Here is a 26276-nt window from a genome sequence, read left to right as displayed (position 1 = left end):
TCCCTCACCTGTAATTTGTGATAACAGCATGTGTCTACAAGGCAAGACATCTGTCAACAAATGTAGAACTTGTGTTAGCCCGTGGCAGATATGACACAAATCCAGAACCTCTCTACATGAATATTCTCAAGGAGACATCGGAGCTCACAAAGTTAGAGAAAGGTCATCCTGCAAGTTCTAGCATGGACACACAATGAGATTTTAAATAAAATGTTTCTTACCAACAATCATATGGTTGCAGACATCACAGAAGGTTGGTTTTTTGAAGATGTGCTCCTGGAAGATGTGAGTCTTGTTGTTTTCTGGTGGCTGTTGGGCTCTGGTGGGTGAAGATGCCTGGCTCTCTGAGTTGGGGAGCTGCCCAGTGCTTGTGCTCACCTCAGGCATCAAGTCTACTTGCAGTTTCACATCACTATTAGTCCTCTGGAAGAAATTGTCTGCACTTTTACTCCGCAAGCTTTTCGTCTTGAAGGAGAGGGATCGTTTCAGTTTCTGCAGCTGCAACAAATGAATCACTTATAATTACCATTTTTTCCACTCCAAAGCAATGCATGCCTCTTGGTTTTGGCGTGTGTTGTTGCCAAGTGAACCTGGAAGCTACTATCAGACCTTGGACCACCTGAACAATAAAATTGATTTTAAAACTGAACCAGCAATTTCTGAGCAAAAAACCCAGATCCCAATCAGAAAACAACCCACCCTATGTATGTTTTCTGTTGGACAATAAACTCAATAGTTCCAATGAATGCTTCCTTTGGTCTTTATTTGCAGGTACAACAGCAAAGAGTTATTGCTGAAAGTTGCAGGCATCAGAGAATACACCCTTTGTATTCAAGCATGAGGGAACTTGGAGCATTATTCATCCTCTAAGAGTACTTAATCAGTCTGTAAAGACATCACAGGATAGCTGTTAAATGATGGTACATGACAAGTGAATTCAGTAAATATATTTGATATACTCAAATTTCTTGAATTTGGCAGAAACAAAGATTATATGCATTTTATATTACATATATTTTAGATTATATGCATTTGATTTGCTTTGACTAAGAAATTCTGCTTTTATTTATTTTTTTTAAGGACAGAAGTCTTAACAGCAGTAAGGGTCCAATTAGCTGGGCAATTGATAGTTAATGCAGTAATTAATACTAGTTAACACACATTCACATATGTTCCTGTATGTTGTACTGTGTGTTGATCGTCAGACTATCAAGCACCACAAATAAGGCATTACTAAATTAGAGCTGTTAACTTAAACCCTTTCTCTGTAAATGCTCTTGTGCCATATCAGCCATACTCTCATTTTTCATCCTCTTCCCCAATTTTGTATAAGGTTAAGAAGGGTACTGGATGAGGCACCAAAATGATTAGGAAATTAGCCACACAAATTTGTGAGTTTGTCAGCTCCAACATCCCGCAAGGAGAGGCCAGGAAAAAGGAAAGACAGCTCTGAGTCTGCTTTGTGTTTGCCCTCTGTGAAGTTCAATAATTCTGTATCACCTTTCACTCAGCATTATTCAAACCACTGCAAAATAATTTCAATCACCGCTGCTATTCTCTGGGTGACTGTGATGTAACAACTGAAATTTTCCATGCCGCTCAGGCTGCCTGTGGTAACCAGCAGGAATGGTTTATATTAGAAACTGTTTATGTTAGAAGCAATGATTATTTGGAATCATAATTCACACTAATATAAAGGGAGGGAGTTTACATGCTTTCCCAAAAAAAGCATAGAATTGGTACGTCACACTGACTTAGTGGCCTCAGAGTACTTGCTCTCTCTAGATTCTGTTTCTGATCCATCTGTTTTCTTTATGATGTGGCTGGCAGCACGGTGTTGGAGAGGACAGTTAAGACACTTGGGGGGAAGCCTCTCTTCCAGAGACAAGCAGCTTGTTCCTGGAGAGGGAGACACCAGCTCGCTACCCAATGTTTCACAATAAAATCCCAGAATCAAGTAAATGGTCAAGGAGCTGCTCTGGCTCCAGTTAACGGTTTGGGTTTGCCACATGGAAGCAAACTGCATTCTACATCCTGAGCTGCTCCTCCAGTGGGGCTTTGGGAGCAGGGAGGCATCAGAGCCTTGGGCCCAACCCACATGCACCTCTCTCACCCACAACTCTCTCTGGGTTCAGGGAAGGAGTCCTGGATCCAATGGATCCAAAGGAAGGAAATACCTATTTGCTAGAGACTCTCGGTCTCTAGGGAAATGTGAAAATAAGAGCAATTAAGTAATTAAATGCCACTATGAGGTAAATGCAGTTTATAGTTTCTGATGCTTTTCCAGCTGAAGCCCAAGCCATGGACTGATTGAGCCTAAAACTCACAGTAAACTGCACCATCAGAATGTGAGATCTTCCCTCTTCCTCTTAGATGTTAAGTTACCGGCTCTTGAAATCACTGAGGTTATTCAGTTCTGAGATTACTACATCTCCCCAGTGACAGCCAGGAACTCAGCAATAATTCACCTCCTTGCTCCTGAAACGTTTCTCACTGAAGTCAGACCTAATTAGCGTAGCAAAACACAGAGAAATTACAACACCACAAGGTGACTGAAATGGCATCCATTATTGATTTGCCATCCATTCCTACAGCGCCACATGAAGCTAATTAAATTTCAAAATGCTGTTCCTGCCAGAGAAGGAAACCTAAGCTGTGTGATATAGTATTTGTTTTATCATGAAATAACAGTCCTGCTAGTTTGGACCATGTATGCAGTACATTTAAAGAAGCTTTGCATTTGCTATCCTTATCCTGTTCTCCTGTGCACAGCCATTTACTAGTTGAGGGATCTACCAGCAGCTTTTCCTCCCCCAAGCAGAAAAGTCAAGTTTTCCAAAGAATAGCCCAGCATTCAGGCTATACCTGCCCAAACTTACAGATAAACACTCAGGAGCACAAACCCACACATTCTGTGCAATCCCTCCCAGAATGTTCAGAAGACACATATCCAAGAATGAGTTGAGCAAGTTACTTTCACATATTTAGCAGGCATCTCTGCACAAGCTGATAGCCCTTTCTGAAGTTCACTGAGAGCTGTCCTGTGCTCATGTGGTTAAATAATTCCCATACAAGATGGGCATTGTTATCATTAGCCAAATACAGATTTCATGCCCATTTGCATTCAGTCTGGAAGACATCTACATGTTTGGCTTGCGTTGCATACCTGAGACCAGCGTAAGCCGGGGACTATTACATCCCAAACAGGTTATATGTGTAGAGAAGTGACTCTGAGAAAATGAAGAATATCAGCAAAAGTTAGCATTTGCACAGCTAATTACACACTTTTGCTGTTAAAAATACCTCTCAGATCAGCAGGTTTTATGCCCTTCATGCATAAGAGAGAGTATACAGGGCCATAGAAGATTGGTATCAGGTTTTAAAATCAGATCCAGCTTTCCTTTCTCATATTAGGTTCATGAGACAATTTGAAATAGGGCAATGGTATGTGATTGTTTACTTAGGAAAAACTGGCCCAAGCAAGGGCGAGAGCTGGTTGTTATACATATTGTATAAACTATAAAACCATAAAAGCTTAAGTAATTATTAGACCGTAGTTGAGTAAGCATCACTTCCCTTACTTAAATATCACCATCTCCTCATTTTGAGATTCGCTGTGGTTTATCCCCATTCTTTTATTGCAAGCTTTCAAATGTAATTAAATAAAAATATCTAATATATGTCTGATTTTGGTCTGCTGTAAACTGAGTTAAACACACTTGTAATGCCACAGCTGCTATAACTTTCACCTGAAATGAGAATCAAATCTCTCAAGAAAGAGGAATGTGTGCAAATTTTATTATTCATACTTTATTTCTGCAGAGTGAATGAGTCCAAAATTAAACCTTATGAAGCAACACTACAAAATTTTGGGGAAAAAACTTTACATCTACGGTTGTTCTACACTCAATACTTCAACTCTTCAGTGAAAAATCATATATTGAGACTTAAACAACCCCAAAACCAAGCACAAAAAAGCTTTAAGAAACATATTTTAAATAAATCCCTAAGACTTTCACATTTTCTCTATTGTGAGCAAGGTTGCAATTTAGCTTTCATTTAATAAAAATAACATTCTCAAAAGCACAGAAGGTTTTCTAGACTTGTGGCAGCATCATGAGACTTCACAATGATGACACTTCAGAAACATGAGTCCTTGATATTAAAGCCAGGATGTTCCTATGGTTTGAAATTAGAGTAAGGGAAAAATCTTTGTTTCTGGTTAAAAGCTTTTTATCGGTCACACAGATTCTCACTGACTGCAGATGCTAACCCCACAGGCAAGGTAGAGATAAGTGCAATAGCTCAACCTCAGAGCTTGATTAACCTTTATTTTCTGTATCTTGCAGCACAATCTCAATTTTCCTCCAAGTCACTGAATGTTCAAGCATAAAGGGATCGAGAAGCTCTGTTATCAGCACTCCTCCATTCCTAATTCCCCTATACTAAAACTCTTGAGCGGCTATAAGCAGAAAACAGCAGCAAAAGAGCAGCTACTCAAATTCATTGCTAGTGTTAGCTACGTGCCGCTGCTTTTGCTGTGATTGGGACTTGCACCTGCCCTCATCAGGACTTTATTTAATGTAATTGTTGGAAGCACCCAATGCTTTCCTACAATTCTCATTTAAGAAGTTCCCATGAAAATTGGAAAGATGTACATGCTTTGAGCAGTTCAATAATCTCTAGCTTTGCAATTACAAAGACATGCATCCACCCCACGGAAAAATTTATTCTAGTGCTCCCTGATATCTAGGAACAATTTTCCCCTCGATTCTCCAGCTTGTCTACATTAGCAGTCAGCAGGGCTTGGTAGAAGCGGATGGGAAAAATCCAACAGTGGCTCTTGAGCGCCCAGCACTCATACATCAGGTTATTTCCCAACACACTTGGTCTTGTTGCCTTCTGGCTCACTGCTAACCATCTCTGCCAGCACCAGAGGCTCCTGTGCAGCGAGGGGCCAGTGGGGAGATTGTTTTGTACATTTCCACTCTTAACTGTTTTCCAGGGGAAACAAATAAACCAGTCCCATTATCAACTCTTATTCACTGACTGACCATATAACCAAGCCCTTATTTTCAGACATCAGCAGTTTGCTATATTGTTACTGGACTAGCAATAAACAAAAAAAATATTGCTTGCTGTTCTCTATCCCTTTCTTTACGTCGGTGTTAACAGTATCATTAGATCCACTACAAGCAATTCAGGGTATAACAGAGTTGGAATGAGCCATCAAGCCACCTTGAATCCTGCAAGCCTTATAAAATGTAGCTATTTTGTTTAGTATGCAGACTAAAAATGCATTGTCAACAGATTTCGCTTTGCTGTGAGATAAACATCCACCTTCTGTAAGGAATCGTTTCTTCTTCCTTGCAGCTTCTTAGAGCAAATTTCCAAACTCTTTGACTCTCACATTGTTACTGTGAGAAATAAGAACTTCAACACACATAGCTAAGATGATATTGTGTAGATTTGCTAGAAAGAATGTCAGGTGCAGGGGCTATTACCAAAAGGGCCTCAGACCAAAAGCGCTTCAAATAAGGGAGAGAACAAAGCCTTGATGAATGGCATCTCCTCTACTGAGTACAGTCCATTTTCTGGGTCAAGGAACATTCAATTTGTATTAGCAACTCTCAGAACATACTTCAGTTGTTTACTTGCATTGTTGAAGGACTGCATGTTACTAGGGTGTAAGCTACCCTGGTGACATTTCTGGGCTCCAGCTAGCTGTGCTGATCCTGAGCCAACAGGGAACCAGCTCAAACAGGAGTCCTGACTTTTTGTGAGCATGACGGCGAATGATATTCTTCTAAAAACTGAGAGATACAAAAGGAAGTATTTTTGAGGACAGACAGGAGTGGGTTTTTTATTGATTATGAGTTGAAAATGCTCTGCCTTGGAATTTTAATGAGCAAAAAAAAGATTATAACATGCCTAAAGGCAGTATGCAATTTCGTAAACAATATGTGTGTTTGCCTGCTGATGAGAGGAGTACCATGTCTTGTAACACTAACAAGATAAAAAGATATTTCTAATACTTAAGGGTTTGTATTTTTTATTGGCATAGCACCCATGATAAAACTTTTAAACAAAGCTGATTTCTTTTCTACCATGTTCTTTCTAAATAATAAATAGTCAAAATACTCTGCTAGTACAATTAGCTAAACTGACTTCAATTGTAGATGATTTATACAGTCTGAGAAGCTGGCCCTATCACGTAGATGTGTTTGCCCTAGCCTGCTCTCTTGGAAGTTGTATCCTTTTAACCCACTACAGACAAAGAGGTAGTGTTCATTATTGCAGAATTTGCTACGTATTATATTTGTGTATTTTCCCAAACAGATTGCATAGCTGTTGTTCGAACAAATATGTTTGTTAGTGTTGTAAAAAGTAAATAATTCAAATTTCTGCTTGAATATTGTACTGAAGTGGTCAAAGAGGAGACATTTTCCACAGTACCTACCAGTAATATTATTAGTGATTCACTGAGTACCTTCAGCTACTCTGTTTGTCTCTCACAGCTCTGATCATCATACTCAGATTCTCCTCACTGTCTTATATTATTTTTTAATTCTACTCACGGATTCTCAGACCTATTTAGAATATAATCCTCTCTAGGCAGGGCTCTTTCTGTGATTTTGTTTCACACACAGAGTCCTAAACTACAATGAAATGCTCTGATTGACACGACAGAGTGTAACAGCAGAAATCCTTGACAGAGCATCAGGGTTTGAAAGCATGAAATCTGAAGGGATGCCCAGGCGTCATTGCCCCCACAAATGTCTCTGTGAATCCCATGTCCTCAGCCCTCTCCTGATGTACTACATCCTTGCCAACAGTGTGTTTGCAACTCTAGTTAGCAGACCTCTGAATTATTAAGAGGTCAGCCTGCACAAGTAACCAAACAGGCAGTTTGCTTAGCAGAGCTCTTCATCCTCTATGACTCTGGTTTGGTTTAAACCACACAAAAAGTTCTCAACCATTGCTCCTGCACTTGGTTTAAACTTATTCTAGATTTTAGCGTGTATTTTCTTCTGACTCTGCAAGGAACCAGGACTGGCAAATATGTGAGGGAAACATCAAAGAAAGTACATGAAGTTTTAAGGCCTGAAAATATGAAAAGTCTCCTACGTGATACAAATTTCTCCATATATCTTCAAAATTCAGCATCAGCTATGACAGAATAAAGTAAGGCACTCCAGTGAATAATAGATTTGAGGAAACACAATTTATTAAGTGCATCAATTGCTATCAAATCTTAGGGAAATCCTTTTCTCTCTCTATTATGTTCACAACTGTCTGCTTAGTTCTAAGACATAAAAGGGGTAGACACTTACCCTGAGCTCATGATACCTGCCCTGCTAAATTGTATTTTCATTGTAACTTCAAAAGACTCAGTCATTTAAGCAGTTTAAAATAGTTTATAAAAAGGAGGAAACATATGCAAAATAAATACTTATATGAATGAAAATGAAGAAAAATGTAAGGCTTTTAAAATCAAAAACTGAATAAAATCCCCACCCAAACTCTCAAATTTTATATCTAACATAATTTTTGCTTCTGAGCTTTTGAACAGCTCTATTTTGATATATTCCTTAGATTTCTTTTAACCGGGCTGTAATAGAAAAAGTAATCTAGAAATATAAGAGTGCATATCACATTATTTTCACAAGATCTAGTGCCTATCAGTATTTCTTCAAACTTCAAACTAATAGGTTTGATTAGAATTTATTTTTTGTGGAGAAAATGCTTATAATAACCCTCAACCATGGTTTGTGTTCAGCCTGCTTCTAGCAAAGAATCTTTCTCAAATTTGCAGCGTTTCAAGATAACAAGTCACAATATCTTTCAGAGAATCTGTACTGTATCTTTCTGAAATTTGTAATCCAATTGATGAAAATCAAATTAACAGTCCCAAAATAAGATCTACTGAGTTCACCATGTTGAGCTCAATGATCATCAATTCTCCCTCTTTTGTCAACATGTGTATAAATCAAAATGCTTTGCAAATCAAACTAAAGAACCCTTCAGTCTTATCAAATATTAGGGTTGCAAAATATTTTGTCTCTTTGATCTCCCCTGCTGCCTCACCTTATAAGATGGGCTGCTTCTCTCAGAAACAGAGGCAAAGACCACAAAATCCTGTAGCTATATCCAGGATTCTATTCTCCCTGCTGCTAAATATCCAGGATTCTATTCTCCCTGCAACCTTCCCACACAGGTGACAACAACTGCAGGACATCCTTTATAATTGAGGTTTTGAAAGGTGTCTGGTACAGACCTCTATGTAGCCCCTGTCTCCCTTTCAATGGAACTGTCCCAAATTTTTCCTCCTAAAATCAAAAGGAAAGCTCATGAAGAAAGCAAGAGATTGTTAGGAATGGTCTTTCTATTTTTTTTTTTTTTTAAACAGGCTGTATTTTCAATTTCAAGAAAGGTAGGTGTTTACATCTTGTTTTGTACTTTGGGGTTCATCTCAGGCACCTGGTTGCTAAGCAGCCAGTCATCTCCATACTTTGCCTCTATCAGGATGTTGTTATCTCTTGCCTCTCGATGTAGAAGGCATTTGGACTGTTATCCCTGAGGTCCCTTCTGGGAACCCCATATTTTGCAGCTCTTTTCCATTTCAGCTTCTATACGGAACACTGATTCCCTTCGGTAACTCCTGATTCAGTCATTTATTAAACTTTGCTGTGGTGGATGTGGTACAATGAAATTTGGAGATTAAAAGGCTGGGTTTCAGAGTGATGTAAATCGAGGCAACCCCGCTGAGGTGAAGGAAGTTACACTGGTAACTACCTGCTGAGAGTCTTCCGGATTGATAATAACAGGACCCGAGTTTTGCTTCTTTTCCTTCTCATGAATAATCTGCAAATGTGATTGTGAATGTAAGCTTAATCATCCTTGACTGTATCTCTTGTCTGTACCTCTATGAAATGTGCATTTCCCGTATTGATCTTATGCCTCAGTATGACACTCTTGGACTTCTAAAAAAAATACCCAAAACACAGCAGTGTTCTGCTAAAAAATGCTGGGCTACCTACAGAAATGGTTTCCACAAATATATTCTATGCATTTTCTTTTCTGTTTTTTTTTTTTTTTTTTTTTTTTTTTTTTTTTTTTTTTTTTTTTCTTTCCTTTTACTTTTGTTAACAGAGCTGTTTTATAATACTTTAAATGGTAGTATATCTCTTGAAGCAAATATGGAAATACATCTCTCAGAGAGGCTGATACTAACCGAGGGCAAATTAACATGAACACCACAACCCACATACTGAATTATCACATTTGTGTCATCTTAAAACAAAAAAGAAGTCCAAGATCTGCTGGGAGTTGTTGCAGTTAATACTCTGTCAGTGTTTCCACTCTTACTTCTGGGGCTCAAAACTTACACTGTTAAAATTGCTTTGCAATGAAAACATGCAAGTGCTCAGCTCTACAACAAAATAATTGTCACTGGGCCAAATCCTAAGGTCTTTGCTTACTGCTAACTCCCACTGACTTCAGTGAGCATGTATCCTGAGTAAAGGCTCAGGGTTTGGATGGGTTATTGAAGGGTTTCTTTGTTGCTTGTATGTTTTAAAATAAAACTTTTTAAAATGTTTTATATTGTGCATTAAAACTAAAGAATTTCTGCATGCAGCATGAAAAACACCTGGCCATTTGACAGTCTGTTACCTGGCTGACTTTACTGGACTTTTCAATTTCCTCCTATTTTCTAAACTGTGCTGCTCCACAACCAGATATAGATAGATCCAGGCAACATTATGCTTCTGTTTTTCCTGTTCTTCCTAGACATTTGTATCAAATCATACTTTATGTGAACATAGTGTCCAGTTCCTTCTTAGGTACTGTGCTTTAACTTTGAGATGATATTACCTTGTTTTTCAGTCAAAGGAAGACCTAGAACACAATGCCAAAATTTGAGTATTGTGTGGCCTATTGGCTTAAAAGAAGTCCCCAGGCCGATATTTTGTCTTACTTGATCCCACAGGTTTCTTTACTCTCCTCTTTTCTGCCTGTTCACAGAGATTCAGATCCAAATTTTACTAACTTGTTTCCATGTTTCCATTTCAAAGTCTCCTCAATGAGAGGTAGTATAGGAACTTATACCTTACAGAATATTAGCAGTGTTTGTTGGTTCCCTTCCTCTTATTGTGCATATTTTTGCAATCTGGAAGCAAATTTGCTGCCCTGTATCTTCCTTTTACCCCTCCTGAAGAGTAACAATGACTCATGATGTGAAAGCTGCTTCTTGCCAGCCACTCAGAAGGCCAGGGCATTTGGCTGCCCTGGCAGTGCTGATTCAGACACCACAAGTCTAAAAGGATCCATATGGTCCTGGTGCCCATTGCTGCCCTGAAGCCACTCTGGCATGAAGTCCTGGATCTGGGGGTAGAGCTAATAGCACAAGAGGAGTAAAGCTAGTTAATCCTCTGGGCTTTCCATGCTTTACCTGGGTACCCCACAGGGTTTCCTTCATCTCATATTTTAAGTTCTTAAGACCTGTAGCAGCTACCATATACATAACAGATGTTGTGTCAATTAATTTTTTTTTTTACCTTGATAACATTTTCCTTGCCATTTGTTCTGCATCCAGTTATCTTACTATCCGTTGTGATAAGCATATGTTTATTTTCAGATCCAGTCCGGATCTAATACATTTTCCGTTAAAGTTCTTCTCAAACTATGACTTACAGTATATATTTACCCCTTTAAAAAATCTACTCTAGTAGATCTCTAATTTTCAAAAAGTATTTCCAAAAATTTTGGGGGAAATCATGCTTGTAGTACCAGTTTCCAATGAATCTGTTACCGCTACAGAAAGTTTCCATCTCACTCTGTCTTTTGCCTTTTTGTTATGATTTTTTAATTATGCTCAGAAAAAGAACTGCATTCACAATGTCCTACATAAAGAATAGGCCAATTCTCCACATGGAAAATCTGTTTAACTTGATGATGATATTGTCATACACATGACACACAGTTACTTGGCACTTTATGGAGACATTTGAAGGCCTAAACACCGCTTTAAGAAGCTGACAATGTAAGCACGTATATTTGAAGATGTTAATTAGCAGGAGTTGTTAAGTATGAGATTTATGATCTATCTTTGACTCCTCTGGCCTGAGGCTAACCCATTTCTTTTATGTTTTTTCCTAAACCTCCAAGCTGCTGAACATATCTTTGCCCAGCTACTGTTTCAGGATCAACCCTGGAAAACAAAACCACTTTATTTTTATCCACACCAGCTGCACAATTTTCCTTCTCAAATTACCTCCATCAAACTTTCAAGATTATAATGACTGAACTGTAAAAATGTGGTTTCATACTGAGATAGCTAGTTTTGTGTAAAAAGATAGTTACATACAGAATACAATATGTAGAAAGGTAGAGAATGTATGACTATAATTCTTTCTGAAGAACTGCACTTTTTCCTGACTATTTAAGACTGGTTTTTAAGTTCCTCAAATCTCTCTAAAATTCAAGAGTTGTTAATTAAATCATGCACAGAATAAAGTTTTTGAAAAAAAAAAAAACTTGCAATATTGTCATGATGTTGTGTTTACCTAATAAGTGAAGCTTCATAATTTTGGTGTTGCAAGAGAAAAGAGCTGTTGTCATTGACATAAGTTACCAATTATTAAATTTAATAAGAGTTACTTACTGCTTTGATAAGAAAGTCAGGGATCTTGAACCAGTAAAACTGTGAAGCCTTGCCTGACAAAAATTATGTCTGTGACTTCAAGAGGAACAGCATATTGCATTGGGGCTGGATGAGGGATTCAGTCAGGCAGGAAAGCAGGGACATAGAAGGAAGAAGAAAAGAAAGTCGAGTTAACAGAAAGAGTGTTTTAAATAATGTGAATATGAATGCTGTGAAAGAGGGGGATTTTTCATGAAGAGCTTCCCTTTGTCTCATCTATTCAACTGTTAGAGTAGGTGCAATTCCTCAATTCTTGCTATTAGCTGAGTAACACTGATTAATAAGGCACGTGAAATATTACAACAGAAATACAGTTACTGTCTACTGTTGAACTAAAGAGCAAGTGCAGTGCTAAATTCTGAGATTTATATCAATTTTCTCCTGTCTGCTTTTTTTTTATATGCAGCAGAGGCTATTGTGTGGGACTGTACTGGAAGGATATTAACTCATGGAAAGGAGATATTTTTTTCTAGAATTCAGCAGCCGGTAGTAAAGATAAAATGACATTACCTCTACTGCTACTTCGGGAATATTGTGTTTATTACAGTGTGCTCCCTATAATGCCATCAAAAATAGGCTATAGCTTTCTCATCTTGTTTAAAAAAGAACTGATGTTTTTTTCGACTAGACTGAGTAGCTACTTCTTATGGCCAGCATCTAGTCATAGTTGCATTCTTCTCTGAGGAAAATCACTTTATTAAGATTTTTCATTTAAGGTTTGAACGTCATTTTTTTTGATATTTATGAAATGTTTTTAGTTTGTTCACATTCTAGCAGGATTCAGGTAGGTCTATTACAGATGCTGGCATTCATTTTAGCTTTGATAATCTCCAAGGAAGAAGTCCAGAGCATTTTTCTTGGATGTCAGGCAGATACTGCTAAAAAAAGCCAGTGCTGTTGAAGGGCAGAAGTGCAACCTGGGGAAGTCTGTGGGAACCCAGGCTTCTAGGGGAGGCAGGAGCTCAAAAGACCTTCATCAGCAGTGTACTTGTAAAGGCCTCTTTTGAGTGGCACTGGTCCTCAGCTACCTACCCTGAAAGGAGGGGACAAGAAGGGGAAACTAGGAAGAGAGCTTTATTTCTTCTCCATAAGGAACTTTAAAAAATAATTAATAATTAATTAATAATAATAATAACCTCATTGTTCAGGTTTAAAATTTGCTTCCTGCATAGACATACAAAGACACGATGAGGTTACATCAAGGGTTAAATAGGTATCCACACACAAGGAACAGGCCATGTGAACCCAGAAAATGTGAGAAAATTAAAAGCAGCTGAAGGCATTCCTCCGTGAATAATGCAAGTACAGCTTGAGTACAGGTGAAAGGCAAAGAACAAACTGTGGGGTTTGCTTTTTTCCCAAACATACTTAGGGCATGAGCATCAGCATCCACACAGTGTTTATGAAAGGTCCTTTTCCCTAACAGAAGAGCCACCGTCCATTTTCTTAACAGAAATCCTTAAACTTGGCTAAGCCTGGAAACATGAAAGTTTTTCCTTTAAAGACTCATTGTACCAGAGTGCCTGGTCATGATTTAAAGCATTAGTGCGAGAATAGGAACAGAGAGGGAAGAAAGAAACATTGAAAGGCAGAGTGTGAGTGTTAACTGTTTCCCTGGGTCTTTAATGGTCAGGAGGATAAAATCCATTTGTCATTACAGCTAACTACAGGAGGTAGATCTAACTGCTGTGAACCTGCCAAAGACTCCTGCATGCCCATACTTCGTGAAACTGGTACATAATTCATCTTGTGGCTACAGCTTAACAGCAGCACTTCACATTCTGAAGCCTGGATAGGCTCACACTTTTCTCTCTTTTTCTTATGGGTGCATAACTTTCCATTATAGGACTGTCTGGAAACAACAGTTCCGCTTAACAAAAAATTTTGAAGTTTGAATGATTTTGCTCCATGTTGGCATAAAAAAAACTGTGGCAGGAGAGGGGAAAGTCAGACAGACTAGTCATGCAGGGGAACAGAGAGCTGACCAGTCTTTGTAGGCAAGGTTCAAGGCCTAGCTCTGACAGAATCTCAGTGGTGTTCCACCTTACTTAAATTTGAGGTTTTAACTCAGCTGTAGCTACCTGCTCTGGTCAATGGAAAAACATTTCTGCACAGAAAGACTAATTTAGATTGGACAAAGCAGGCTTTTCCTCTAAATCATCTTTGATCAAAGAGTTTTAGTCTGTGTTCCATTTATATTATAGGGGGACTGAACTACTAACTTACCTGTCTGCTTGTTGGTCCCTAATTACAGGTGAGGTTGTACGATGTAACGTAGGATGCATTTTTTTCCCCTCCTCTTATGTTTAGAAATTTTACTTGCAATCAGGGAAAGCTCCCTAGCAAAAGTTTACACAATTAAGAAACTGAACAATTCTTCAAGACCAGATGTTTTGGCATTGAAAAAGAAATAGTAAGTGCTTTTTTTTTTTTTTTTTTTTTTTTTTTTTTTTTTTAGCACTCAACAAGCACTCGTCTCACTGGAATGCTCCTTATCAGAAATATTTGGCAAAACATTACAAGTCACCTTATGTTTATTTGTAAATTATTCCTTAATTAGATAATATAAATTAAAAGAGGATGTGTGAACATGTGAGAAATTATCTACTATCACGTATAAATAATATAAATAAGTATGCTAAGAGATGCAACAAAAATTGTATATGCCAGGCCCTTGAGTTGACTGATACTAGCCGATAAGAGTAGGTGCATTTTAGAAATGAATATGAGCCTGAAATGTCTTAACAACAGGATTCTCAATTTAACTGCAGAGAAGTCAGGGACGCTGACAAGTTTACCATGATGAATGTTTTGTTTACTTTTGAGCATAGGGATACCCTGTCCAAGGCCATTTCTCACTGTATGCACAAAGGCAATAGAGGCTGGGTCAGGGCTTTTAGACTCTCATTTCAGTCTCAAGATATTTTGATTTTGGGAACCACAGAATTTAAACTGGCAAGGAAAACACTGGCAAATCAATGATGTATAGTACACCTATACAAGTGATGTTTTAGAAGGCCACTTGTTTGCATTACGCCATAAATCTGACCTTTGGTTGACAAAAGTTGATGTCTCCCTTTGCTATGAATGAGCAATTTTTGTAAAAAAAAATAAGCTGAATACTGAGGTAATGGCATTTGTCTGTAACATCGTATTTAACAGTATTTTCTATAACAAGCTGTCAAGTTGACTTTGCCCTCTCACCTGTAGCTGTGCCTCCAGAGCATACATTTCTCTGTCTTAGTCTAATGACTAAATGAAAAAAATATTCTAAATGCAGATTTTAATAGCTCTGTGAATACCAGTTTATATAGTATTTTGCTCCCTTCTTAGTTAAGCCTAATCATCATTTACTGTAGGTCAGCTTCATTTTCCTTTTCTATTCAGAATACTAGACTGCTAAAATGATCTTTATTAATAAAGCAGTGCATATGTGGCATTTTAATAAAGCTTTTAAATGGCATTTAGAGATGGAGCATATTATGTCTACAAAAAAGAAAAGCATTAAAGTTGTTGCTGTTACTCACCTAAAAGACTGCAGTTCTGTATTGAACTTGCAGCCTCCTGTGGCTGGGAAGTACCTCTGTCTCACAGTTATTCATGCTACGGTATTTTTAACACCACTGCAGCCCCTAAACACTTTCATTTGACATTACTTAGCAAACTACTCTCATCACTTCAAAACAGGTCAGCTAAGAAATGCTGACCTGTCAGGGAGAAAAATTCCATGAGCCTCTAGTATGTTTATGTGAGACTACAGACATGAAACTCATTTCATTTTAATAAATAAGAAGATGGGCAAGCCACTTGCCACATTTAACTGCTGATGTCAGAGACACAAGAAATCTACTTTTCAGACATCCGTAGTAAATACGTTTTACAGGGTTCCTGAGTAAAATTCTCTGACAAGGAGCATTTACTCTTTTTATTGGTCTACTGAATTAAAGGGAGTTTCCTCCAACAGAGGCATATGTCAAAGGAAAACAAAATAAAGTTATTTCAGTCACTCACATACAGATTTCTAATTTTCACAGCTGGTCCTCTTTGCTAATGAACATACAAAGTTTGCTTATGCTTCAGCACTTTCCTGGGAAGTGCTCATTTAACACCGAATGACTGCTTTCCCATGCAAGTGGAAGTTGTGCAGGACTGAGTATTGTGTTAAGAATATTCAACTCACAATCACATCTGAAAGCCTAGTCCTCTGCCTGATAAACATGAGTAAAAATTAATCAAATATGTAATCTTATACCCATCAGGAGTATGCAGTAATGGCTCCTAGGCAATAGGCAAAATGCTTGTCATACGAAAAATTACAGTTTTCTATCAAGTGGTTATGACTTACCTGCATTTAAATTAAATAAAGTGCATAGGAAAAATGAACCTCTAAGCCATATTTTGGATTTCAAAAATCCAAAATTGATGTGCTCCATTACCCTGAAGAAATTTCAGGCCCTCAGCACTCTCAGATATCTAGAGGTATATTTTAGGCCACATCTCTCTTTGGAGTGTGACACAGAAGGACCCAAACTAGTAACTGTAGGAAGGTATGGATGTCTTGGCAGTGGTCTGGAAAGCAGCAGAGCTGTCTTGAATATGTTTGGATGTGTAAGAGATGTATAATTTCTTCAAAGCTGGTAATATTAGTACTAATGCTATGAAACAAAGATAAATAAAAAGACTCTGTGAATGTGTGCTCTTGGAAAACTGCATGAAAATAGTTACCTCAAAAAGGAAATTTGGACTAAGAAAATAGTCTATAAGAAAGGTGGAGAGGGGAACAAGAGAAAGGAAAAAAGTAAAACAAACGTTGTGGAAATAAAACTGGCCCTTTCAAGCACAGTTCCTTAAGTCAAAGGATATTAATTGTTAAGAAAATCTGAGTGAGCCCTCTGAAAATGTATTTTAGGAAATGTCAATGGACAGATTTGGGCTAAGGAAAGAAAAATAATAAAAAGGCTATGGTACAGTAAGGACAGGATAAAAGGCTGGTTTGGACCTTTAGCAAACACTTCAGCTTACCTTCTTCCCAGAACCATGATCCTGGGGAAAAACAACATGAATAATAGGAAAGAGATTACAGAAATTCATAGCATGACATTAAAAAAGCAGTTTAATGTGTCTGTTGAGGTGAAAAGGAGAAAAGAAACTAGTTAAACTCTGTTATAAATTTTTACTTTGGAAGTCTAAAAACAAGTTTCCTTAACAAGCTTTATCGAGGCAGAAATGATGTAAAGTGAAATGGAGGTCTCTGTTGAGAGGCAGAAAATGTGATCCCAGCAGCTACAGATTTATAGATCTGACCTCAACAGTATTTGACAAAACCAAATCAAAATGAAACAATAAAAAAAGATAAATCCTCCTAGATCAATTGTAATGAGTAAGATGAACAATTTTCCAGACAATTTTCTGGAAAATGTTTTACGTCAAAGGTAGATTGTGTCTATTTGTATTTCATTTAAATTATTGAATACACGCCTGAAAGGGACTTTATTAGCCAAGGCAGAAAAGAGGGGAAGTTGTAAATAAGTTTTATAGAAAGTTCAGTGGGAGATGGTTACTGTTGAAAGGAGAGGTTGAGGGTTGGTCATTGGTGGAGCTCCTCAAAGAACAGCACTGACATAGTCTTAGGAGCAATATTGCTCTCTCTCCTTTCATTACTGGATTTTTTGCAAAGATTACAGGTGCCATAAGGCCGTTTCCCTCTGGCATTGTTGAGGAATACATTTGGTACAGACAGCTCTGTGTGCAGCTGTAGATTGAGCTCTGGGTGGCAGGACCCCAGGCAAGACAGTGAACTGCTGACCCTTTGCACAACAAAGGGTATGGGGACCTGTGACACAGCCTGGTGACCAGACATTTGGAGACACAGCAGGAGCTGGGGACTCCAGATTTTCCCATGCTTACCTGTAGAAGTGTAAACCCCCAGAGTTTCCTTGATTTGTGGTCCCTCCTAGGAAATAACGGACTCAAGCTGTTATTTTGCTACTGTAGCATGATTAAATTCTTTTAAGGATCGAAGCAGCTGAGAATGTGCTATGGAATGTGCTGGGGTCAATTTTGTAAGGAAACCTGGTGTGACTGTGTGAGTGTCGGATGTGAACCTGGGAAGGGGCCTTGGTCCCAGCCTGGGTGGTGTGAAAGTGACTGTGCCAGAGTGGCTCCTGCATGGTCAGACAGGGAAGTTTCTTTAACATGAGGTGGCAGGCATTGTCACATACGGGGAAGCCTGGATCTTGAGAGATGGAGTCAGGGAAATGTGATGAAGTTCTGCCCTGGAAATGCAAACTTCCATGCCTGAGACCTGATTCAAACCACTGTAGATGAGGACAGACAAATGTATCCTATCTGGATCCCCTGGAAATTCCAGAAAAATAGAATGGAGACCTCTGGCTCACCAAAGGGTGACTAGGAAACACAAACATCAGAAGCAAGGTTTCTCGGAGTTAATGATACTGTACAAGTTCTCAGAGAGAATACCATGCACAAACTCAGTCGCTCTTTTTCAAGAAATATTATTCAATACGGAAATGGGGGCGCTGCTCTGCTACCAGAATGAGAAGAAGAATGGAGAGTTTATTTTATGTCAGCCCAGATTATGCAGTATAAAAAATAAAAGGCTGGTAAGAGATATGAAAGCCTATTTATTATATGATGGAAACCTGCACCAAGAATAGAAAGGAGATGTTTAAGCTAAAGTGATATTATTAAAATTACAATGCCACACAAAGTGGCAAAAAATAAATATAGACTGGAATTAGAAGAGGTTGAAGCATAGAGGACATCCCTTAGCCATTATTAAACTATTGCAGAGCTTTTAAAAATTAGTGGTAAAAGCTGAATTCAACAGAATTACTTTATGAAGAGGAATACAGTGTAAGAGACTGACACAGTGGACTGAACTCTCTCCAAGTTGTGTAAACAACTTGTTTTGTTTCAGTGCAAATTTGCACTATTTTAATTTTTTTTTTTTTCTTTTACACTAGATTTCAGTCAAGTCAATTTTAGTTGTTGAAAGGTAATAGATGTCTTCTCCATTTTGGCACCGCTGAAAATGTGGATAGAAGAGAATGCACTGATCACATTTCTGTTTTGTCTCAGATACCTCAAAGTGCTTAGAAACTTATCTGACATATACATCAAAGTAAAAAAAAACTATCAGAGAGTTTCAATTAGAACAAGAGTAAGAAAGAAAAGTCAAAATAAATGTAAACACAAGAATTAGTCTGCTGAGGAGACATCGATAGGTTAGAGTAATACTTTCCTGCTTTAAAGAAACTTTCCCTTATGTAATTTGTTGCAGAACACAAAAAAAATATTCAATCTAATTTCTTTCCCTTGGTCTTACCTTCACAGCACGTACTCACCATTTTACACAGAGGCATGGAAGTAACACTGAGAAGAAAAACTGTTCTTTCTTCCCCTTTCACGGGATATTTTTAAGCTGTTTGGTATTCCTTTGAAGAATACAGCAGTAGTCTACATGCTGGATATTTATCACTGTTGTGGAGGGTGAAACACTAACTGCACACCATACTCCCTGCCCTTTTAAATTATTGATGATCTATGGAGCCTCATAAAGTATTAACTCTTTAAGTGGGAAAGATCTCTGCTTAATAGCATAGCACAAATTTTATGTGATTTAAATCCCACACCACACAATCCAAAGAGTTCAAGCTGCTTATGTTAGTTCAATACCCAATATTAACATCTGGTTTTGAAACCTCAAGTAAGCAATATTGCTCTATTGATGCAGCAGGACAGGTATGTTATTATTAGTTTGTGATCAATGTGGCAATATCCATAAATGAAGTCTACATCTTGAACTTCAATGCTTAATCCTTTTATTGGTTTCCTAATCTTTCCAACTTCCATTTTATGTACTACTTATCAGGTTAGCTCATGAACAACTGTTGCATCTCCTGAATTGCCATACCTGAATTTGAAGGTAATGGTCTGCATTTCCCTGGATATTGTCCACTAGGTAGTCAGTGTGTGAAAGTGTCAGACTGAGACTGACTCATTTATTTTTTGAAATGCATAGTCCAGACACTGTATTTATTTGGAGATCTAATTTATCTTTTTTCTTCAATATTTTTAGCTGTTCAAATTACCTAGCTGGCCTGAGTGTAAGCAATTTCTTTGATTCATGAATTTGTGGTACAGAGGAAAATTTTGAATCCTTCCAAAATGTGTGATTACAGTACAACACAATTATAGCTGTTTTTTTATCAAATAAAATTGATGGAAATGGGAAAACTGTGGGGGAAAAAAATTGGTCTTTACAGAAATCCATCAATCTTTTCAAATAAGTAACTTTTACATGACAGATTGCCTGCAATGGCATGGGCAGGACTTGCTACCCCTTCTGAGGTATATGAGAAAGTCTGAAATTTTAACATTGACATGGAACTCTAATAGCTTGAAGATCAGCAGTGCTAATCCACCCTAGTGGCACTAGCTCAAACATTGTAGATGCTCAGCTGTCCCCTAAAACTTAAAAATGTTAACAAAATTTTCAAAGATAACCCTGTTGTCTAGGAATACCGCAGCCATTGTTCACAGAAGAGTGATAACAACTTGATGCATACCAAAAGAAATGAGCAGATGGGTTTTTTTCCTCTTCATATACAAATGTCAGTGAGATAAAACAAGAATAAATTTAACAGAATTATGTGCCAGCTACATCAAAATGTAACAAAATCATGCCATGTGTAGGATTCCTTCCTTTGGATACATATTTATTCAAATTTTAGTTTTCTTTACTGAATTCCAAGGTACATTTAGATAAAAGACATCAGAAATACAACCTCTGCTTTCACTAGATTTCTGCTTATATTGCTAATAAGCGAATCAACAAGTGTGCAGTGTGTCTATAATTGCTACCACCCCGAAGAAATTTTCCCTCAGGATTCATGAATTCATGACTTCTTCCCCTCAGGAACTAATGAATTCCTCCCTTGCTGACTTTTAAATTTACAAAATACTTTGGCAAACCAGTAATTTGCCTTCTTGTAAACCAGATCTAAATGTCCCAGACAGGTGGGAGCCATGACGACAATCACATGAATGTAATAAATTTATCAATTGCATGTACGTGTGTGGTACCCTCTTAAAGTCATTCTCCTGGTAAACTTTACAGTATCCACTCGCGTCATACTGAGGTGTGAAGTAAATGTTTTCAAGAGCCAATAAATTAGTTTAATAAATTAATTATTGATTTTGTAAGATTCTTAGCCACTCAGGCTCTGGGGTTTTTAGCACATAGCAGTACATACAGTACCACAGGATGGCTCTTTCAACAGCCAGGGTGTGCTCACCTGCAACTATGCTCCAAATCCAGAGGAAGAGGTGGTGGGAGGCTTTAGCATGTGTTTAAGAGTGAGCTGCTTTCCTGCAACAGAGGTGTGTGACTAACATGTGGGAGTTGTCCTTCCAGATTTCCCCTACTTGGTAGCAGCCTGAAGTTCTGCCTCTCAAACTCAGTGCCAGTCAGAAGCTGCAGTACCTGCTCCCCGTCATCTTCTAAGAACGGTCCGGAGGGTGCGAGATCCAACTTATTTCTGGACTTGAATATGACAAGGGATTATGTACCACCAATGTCTATGATCACACTGGACTGGATGGAAGCTTGCAGCTATTAGCTCTACATTGTTTTTTTCAAAATTGCTTTTCTGCTGAAGCATTTTCAAAGGCATTTTGAAGGTTGTTATTATCCATGTTGGTTTTGTTCGTATATTTGGAGTCATAATAAGTGGAGTGTTTTGCTACAGAAAAAAAATTGTCAAGTTTGGAGTGTTTTGACAGAGAAAAAAGTTGCTGTAGGATAATTAGACACTGCATAAACTGTTCAGCAGTAAATGCAGCAGACATGAACTTTTTAACCTGGGCATCAGAGAGTTCCTGAGGAAAGCTGAGTTTTCTGTGAATGACAGGAGAGCTCCCTCAGCATGTGACACCACAGGATAAAAGCACTGACCTATGTTTCTGTCAGACTCTAGTTTTTGAAGTACATGAGTTATCTTAGAAGATAAAGAAAACCCCAAGCATAAACAACATTATGAAATCATAGATTTTTTTTCCATTCTCCTGTTTCCTTGGACCAAAGAAAGAAAGCTTATTACCCCAGTGATCAGAAGGTCCTTTTGACTCTATCTATTGAAATGACAATACATCATGCTAGCTGATCATATTTGCAGCTTTAAAATGTGAATACACAGATTATTTGTTTGCTAAGAGCATCTCTATCCAAGTAATGGCATTAACTGCATGGTCATAACTTTTGCCTATTCCAGTGTGTTGCTTCAAATGCTCAAAAGACTGAAAAAAAGATGATGATGATAATATTTGATTATAAACTAGTTTGCAGCCTATTTGTTCTCCGGCCAGATGTGCCTAATTACTGTTGTCATCCCTGGAAGCACATGGGTGCACAAACAGCAAGAAGGAGCCCTCTGTGCAGCACTTCTCTCTGAGTTTTGGATCCATGCCAGTCTGTTTTGGGAGCAGCATTCCCTGACCCAGTGGGAAAGTCCCTCAAGCACCATTGTTATCAAGTGGCACATGGAGCTCCTTAACCATTCTGGCACAGGGTGAAGGTCGCAGCTGGGATCACAGGGAGCACACAGCCCACCAGGCCCCACACACAACCCAGATCCCTTGAGCAGCTGGTGCTAGCAGTGCAGTGAAGGCTGCAGTTACTTTTGGGACCTCACTAGGGGCAAAGCTTCCCATTGCCCATACAACACTTCAATAATTCCAGAGAAGTGGACTCAGCAGGGTGGGATTTAGGTACCGTATCCTTTTAGAGCCTGGGCTTATACCAATAATCCATTTACATTCCATTTTCCATGAACAAGGGAGACTCCAGTAAACCTAAATGTGTATAGTGAATATTGTGTGCTATTGTTACTGGAAAAGCTCTTTTCTTTTCAAGAGTTTGTATTACACAGGGAATACCTCAGCTCTCCTCCTTGGAGTATAGTTTCTAAATAACTAAGAAGCCCAAAGCCCATGTCAAAACTCTGCCTACACAGACAAATAATTTGAACTCACTCTCCAGAAAGTGGAGAGCTATAACTGCAGAATAATGTAGTAGTCTTTCTATATTAGACCCTGGCAGCCACTGCCTTTTAACTCAGGCCAGCACAGACCTTGCCTGTCAAGCAGCTTCTTCGCCCACCCAGTACCTTCTGAAGTTTTACCCAACTGTAAGCTCCTAGTGACAAGAACCTCTTCATTTTTACATGTTTACACAGCACCACTATGAAGTTCACAGAAAGATCTGTCAGGTGCTATCATGGTATCAATCATAAGTAACAGAGGATCAGTAAAAGCATATAATCCAAGTCAGCTTCAAGGAACTTTCATTATATAAGGTTACCAATTTTTACCTCGCTGTCTTCCAAGTAACACCTGGCAGTCAGAATAACTTTTCACATGCAAGTCAGAAATTCAGAGGCCATGTCATTTGAGCTGAAAGTTGATTTTCAGTAAGGTAAATTGAACCACACTGAAAAACTCATAAACAGAAAAGAGTCCATTAAAACAAAAATCCTTTTCTGTGTGGTGTACATAAGGTTCATTGTGTCAAAGCTGGGACTTATGTCCTGTTTTAACAGACTCACTAAACAGTGAAAGTTCACTGATGAGTCTGCCAGAGTAGTAAAGTCAGGTGAAATACCCCAAGCCCCCAGACAAAATTATTTTCTCCAAACCTTTGAGAAAAATCAATTTTTCCAATAAAAATCCCTGTAAGTGATCTGATACTTGGCATGAAAATAGCAAAAAATGTCCATTGACAGCGATCCCCTCCATGAGCCCCATCACTACCCCAGGATGTCACTGTAATAAGGAGGAGAAAACACAGGCAAAAATCCACAAACCCAGACAACTCAGAAGGCAGGTATCTTCCCAGCTCAGACTCCTGAGGTGACAGAGAGAATTCAGAAGCAGGAGTGTCGGAGCAGGCACCGCAGTCAGAGATGGCTCATAGCACTCTGCTGCTGATCCTGGCACAGGGCTCCAAATGAAAATCAAAGCAATACATCTCTTTTCAAAACAAAGAAAGAGGGAAAAAAAATTAAATCTCATTCTCTGAGTACCTTTGATTCCTGGCTGGTGGTTGATGCTGGGGAGGGGGGCTGCTCTGTGCTCTCCACTTCATTCTCTTTCTCCACACTATCCAGGCTGACTTCAGTCGCACTGCTCGGAGGAATCATTTTACCTCTAAAATACTGCTATTGTCAGGGAAAAAAAAAAAAAAAAAAAAAAAAAGCTACAGAGGGTTCTTGCTTTTTTTCATTTAATGTCCTCTTTCTTCTCTGCTCTTCTAGAGAAAATGAACTCCGATCGCTTGGTTTCACTATATTTGCCAGACTAGAATTCTCTGGATTTTCCTTCTCCCCCCCCCGCCACCCTTCTCCTCCTCCTTCCCCTCCTTCCTCCCTCCCCTTTCCTATGCAATTGTGCTGCGAGGGAGTAAGTTATCGATGGCTCTGTAGGTCAGTCGTGTGCCTGCTTTTCCCCGATACTCCTCCCCTCCATATGAAGCCTGGAGGTGTGGAGCAGCGTCGTGACCGTCAGCCCCACAATCAGAGGGGAGTGAGCTGAAGCAGCAAGCCCAAGCCACGCACACACACATACACGCGCACACACACACACCACGGCACCGGAGGGAGGAGTTGTGTTTCTAATGCTGTGAATAGCTCTGGAGGAGCATGTGCTGTCATAGTAGTGAAGGAAAGTAACGCGTGCACGCACATGCACACACGCACACACAGAGGCAGGCAGGGTACAGGAGGTTTGGAAGCATTTCACCTTTTAACAGACTGGAGAAGACAGAGTTGAAGGGTACCCTTATAGTCTTTCATTACTTTTACCGAAGAAAAAGAAGCCCAGCAAAACGGCTCTAGAAAAATAGGAGAAAAATTACTCTTTTTCCTTGTCCCAGAGAAGATTGTTTAAAATCCTAGCCACTCAGTGTCTCTAAGGCTCCCACCTTGCCCGCATCCCAAACTTGCTAGCAAATGACAGGACAGAGTCAGGGGAGAGTTACCTGTGGATCCACGTGTTCCTTGCCCCCCTCCCAGGCAGGGAAGCCCAGCTCTGAGCCAGGCACACACAATCTGGGTCATCTGGAGCTCCCACTATCATGCACATACTATACCTGTAGGTTGTCATAGTGATAACACTCCATCAGGCAGCAGCAGAGCAGAGGAAGCCATTGGGAAGTGCCTGTTGGCATCCCCCAGTGCCGTCATTCCCGAGGATGCAGCACCCGAAGTCATGCTCGGGTCTGCAGTGCCACCGGCAGAAGGTCAGCATGACTTTGCTGTCAGGCTCAGATTGCTTTATATTGCTTGAGGTTTTGCCTCCGATTTAAATCTGCTGCAAAGGTGCCTGTCAGCTTTCTTCTCTGCTGAATTAAGGTCTGTATTGTGAAAGGCTGAATGGATGTGCTTCCCACCAGAAACGCTTTGCTGAGCGGGAGCCACACCATATGGCTGGTGGAGATGACTCTTGCATTTAAAGAAAACAGATAAAAGCAACCCAAATATGTTTCTGATAGCAATACTTACATCCTGGAAAGTGAGAAATAAAAAAAATAGTTGTTTAGTTGTTTAGTGGATCTATACAGGTGTTTAGAGGTGATTTGATGGGGTCTAAATCAGAGATGATCTTTAATATCTTGTAGCTCTGGGAGAGGAAACTGGATTCCCCTTTGGCCCCATCCCTTAGAAACACAACCGCTACATGGAGCTGCCTTGCCAGCCCCCTTCACCTCAAATAATCTGTGTGTGAAAGTGAAAGCAAGTTTACAAGATAGTAGGGGTTATACAGATGAAAGCCAGAGCAGAAATTGCCCTGCAGCCTCTGTATTCTTAATAACCATGCAGAAGCCAGAAAAAAAAGTCAGCTTCTCTTTGAATCCCCAGTGAATCTTCAGGACTAGAACTTAGTGGGGAAAAGATCTTTATGTTTTTGAAACAGAGCACATAATATACCAAAATCCTTAGCAGACAATAAAGATGAAATGCTGCAATGCTATTTGTACAGCTACTTCAGAGCTAAAGAGTGTCTTAAGGGTCTGCCAGTCGAACCTATTATTTGGCCTGTAGTCACTAACACGATTACAGGGATCAAAACGAGAACACTGTTTGCTCTTGAGGCAGTGGCAGTAACAACTGAGATTGAAGCAAAGAAATACAGAGCTCAGAGGGGCAGATTTGGCAGGTAAGTAGAAGAACTTATTTCCAAGCACTTGCTTTCGAAAATGTAGCAGTGTCTTAGACCATTCCCTTCAGTGCTGGAAGAATTCTCCTGGTGCAAGGGTAATTTCTTCACTCAGCAAGTAAGATTTGGGCTTTGCTGTAAAATCATCCTCTTAGCAATGAGCAGTGACTCATCAGAGCCAGAGTTTTGCAGAATTAGGGCAGCTGTGGGCAATGGAGATCTTTGCAGGGCAACAGCACTTGAATGCTCCAGCTCTGGCAGTAGCAACCTCGCCTGATGGTCCAGCCTAGAACAGCCAAGCCATGGTCAGTGCATGGGGTCTGCCCCCTGCAGGGAC

General features: G+C 39.2%; 1 protein-coding gene across 1 annotated transcript in view; it reads right to left on the bottom strand.

Moving 5' to 3' along the window:
• Positions 1 to 24129, bottom strand: part of STAC (SH3 and cysteine rich domain) — a 70467-nt gene extending 46338 nt beyond the window's left edge. Inside the window, exons 1-2 of the mRNA XM_040067753.2 lie at positions 23809 to 24129; positions 222 to 498 (exon numbers count right to left, since the gene is read on the bottom strand). Coding sequence (XP_039923687.1) covers positions 222 to 498; positions 23809 to 23925 — 394 coding nt within the window. The 5' untranslated portion in view covers positions 23926 to 24129. The remainder of the gene's footprint in view (positions 1 to 221; positions 499 to 23808) is intronic.
• Positions 24130 to 26276: the final 2147 nt, after the last annotated feature.

The sequence above is a fragment of the Hirundo rustica genome, chromosome 1, assembly GCF_015227805.2.
Source record: "Hirundo rustica isolate bHirRus1 chromosome 1, bHirRus1.pri.v3, whole genome shotgun sequence".
NCBI classification, from domain to species: domain Eukaryota; kingdom Metazoa; phylum Chordata; class Aves; order Passeriformes; family Hirundinidae; genus Hirundo; species Hirundo rustica.
The sequence above is the reverse complement of the archived record's forward strand: the minus strand, read 5'-3'. Positions and strand labels throughout refer to the sequence as shown.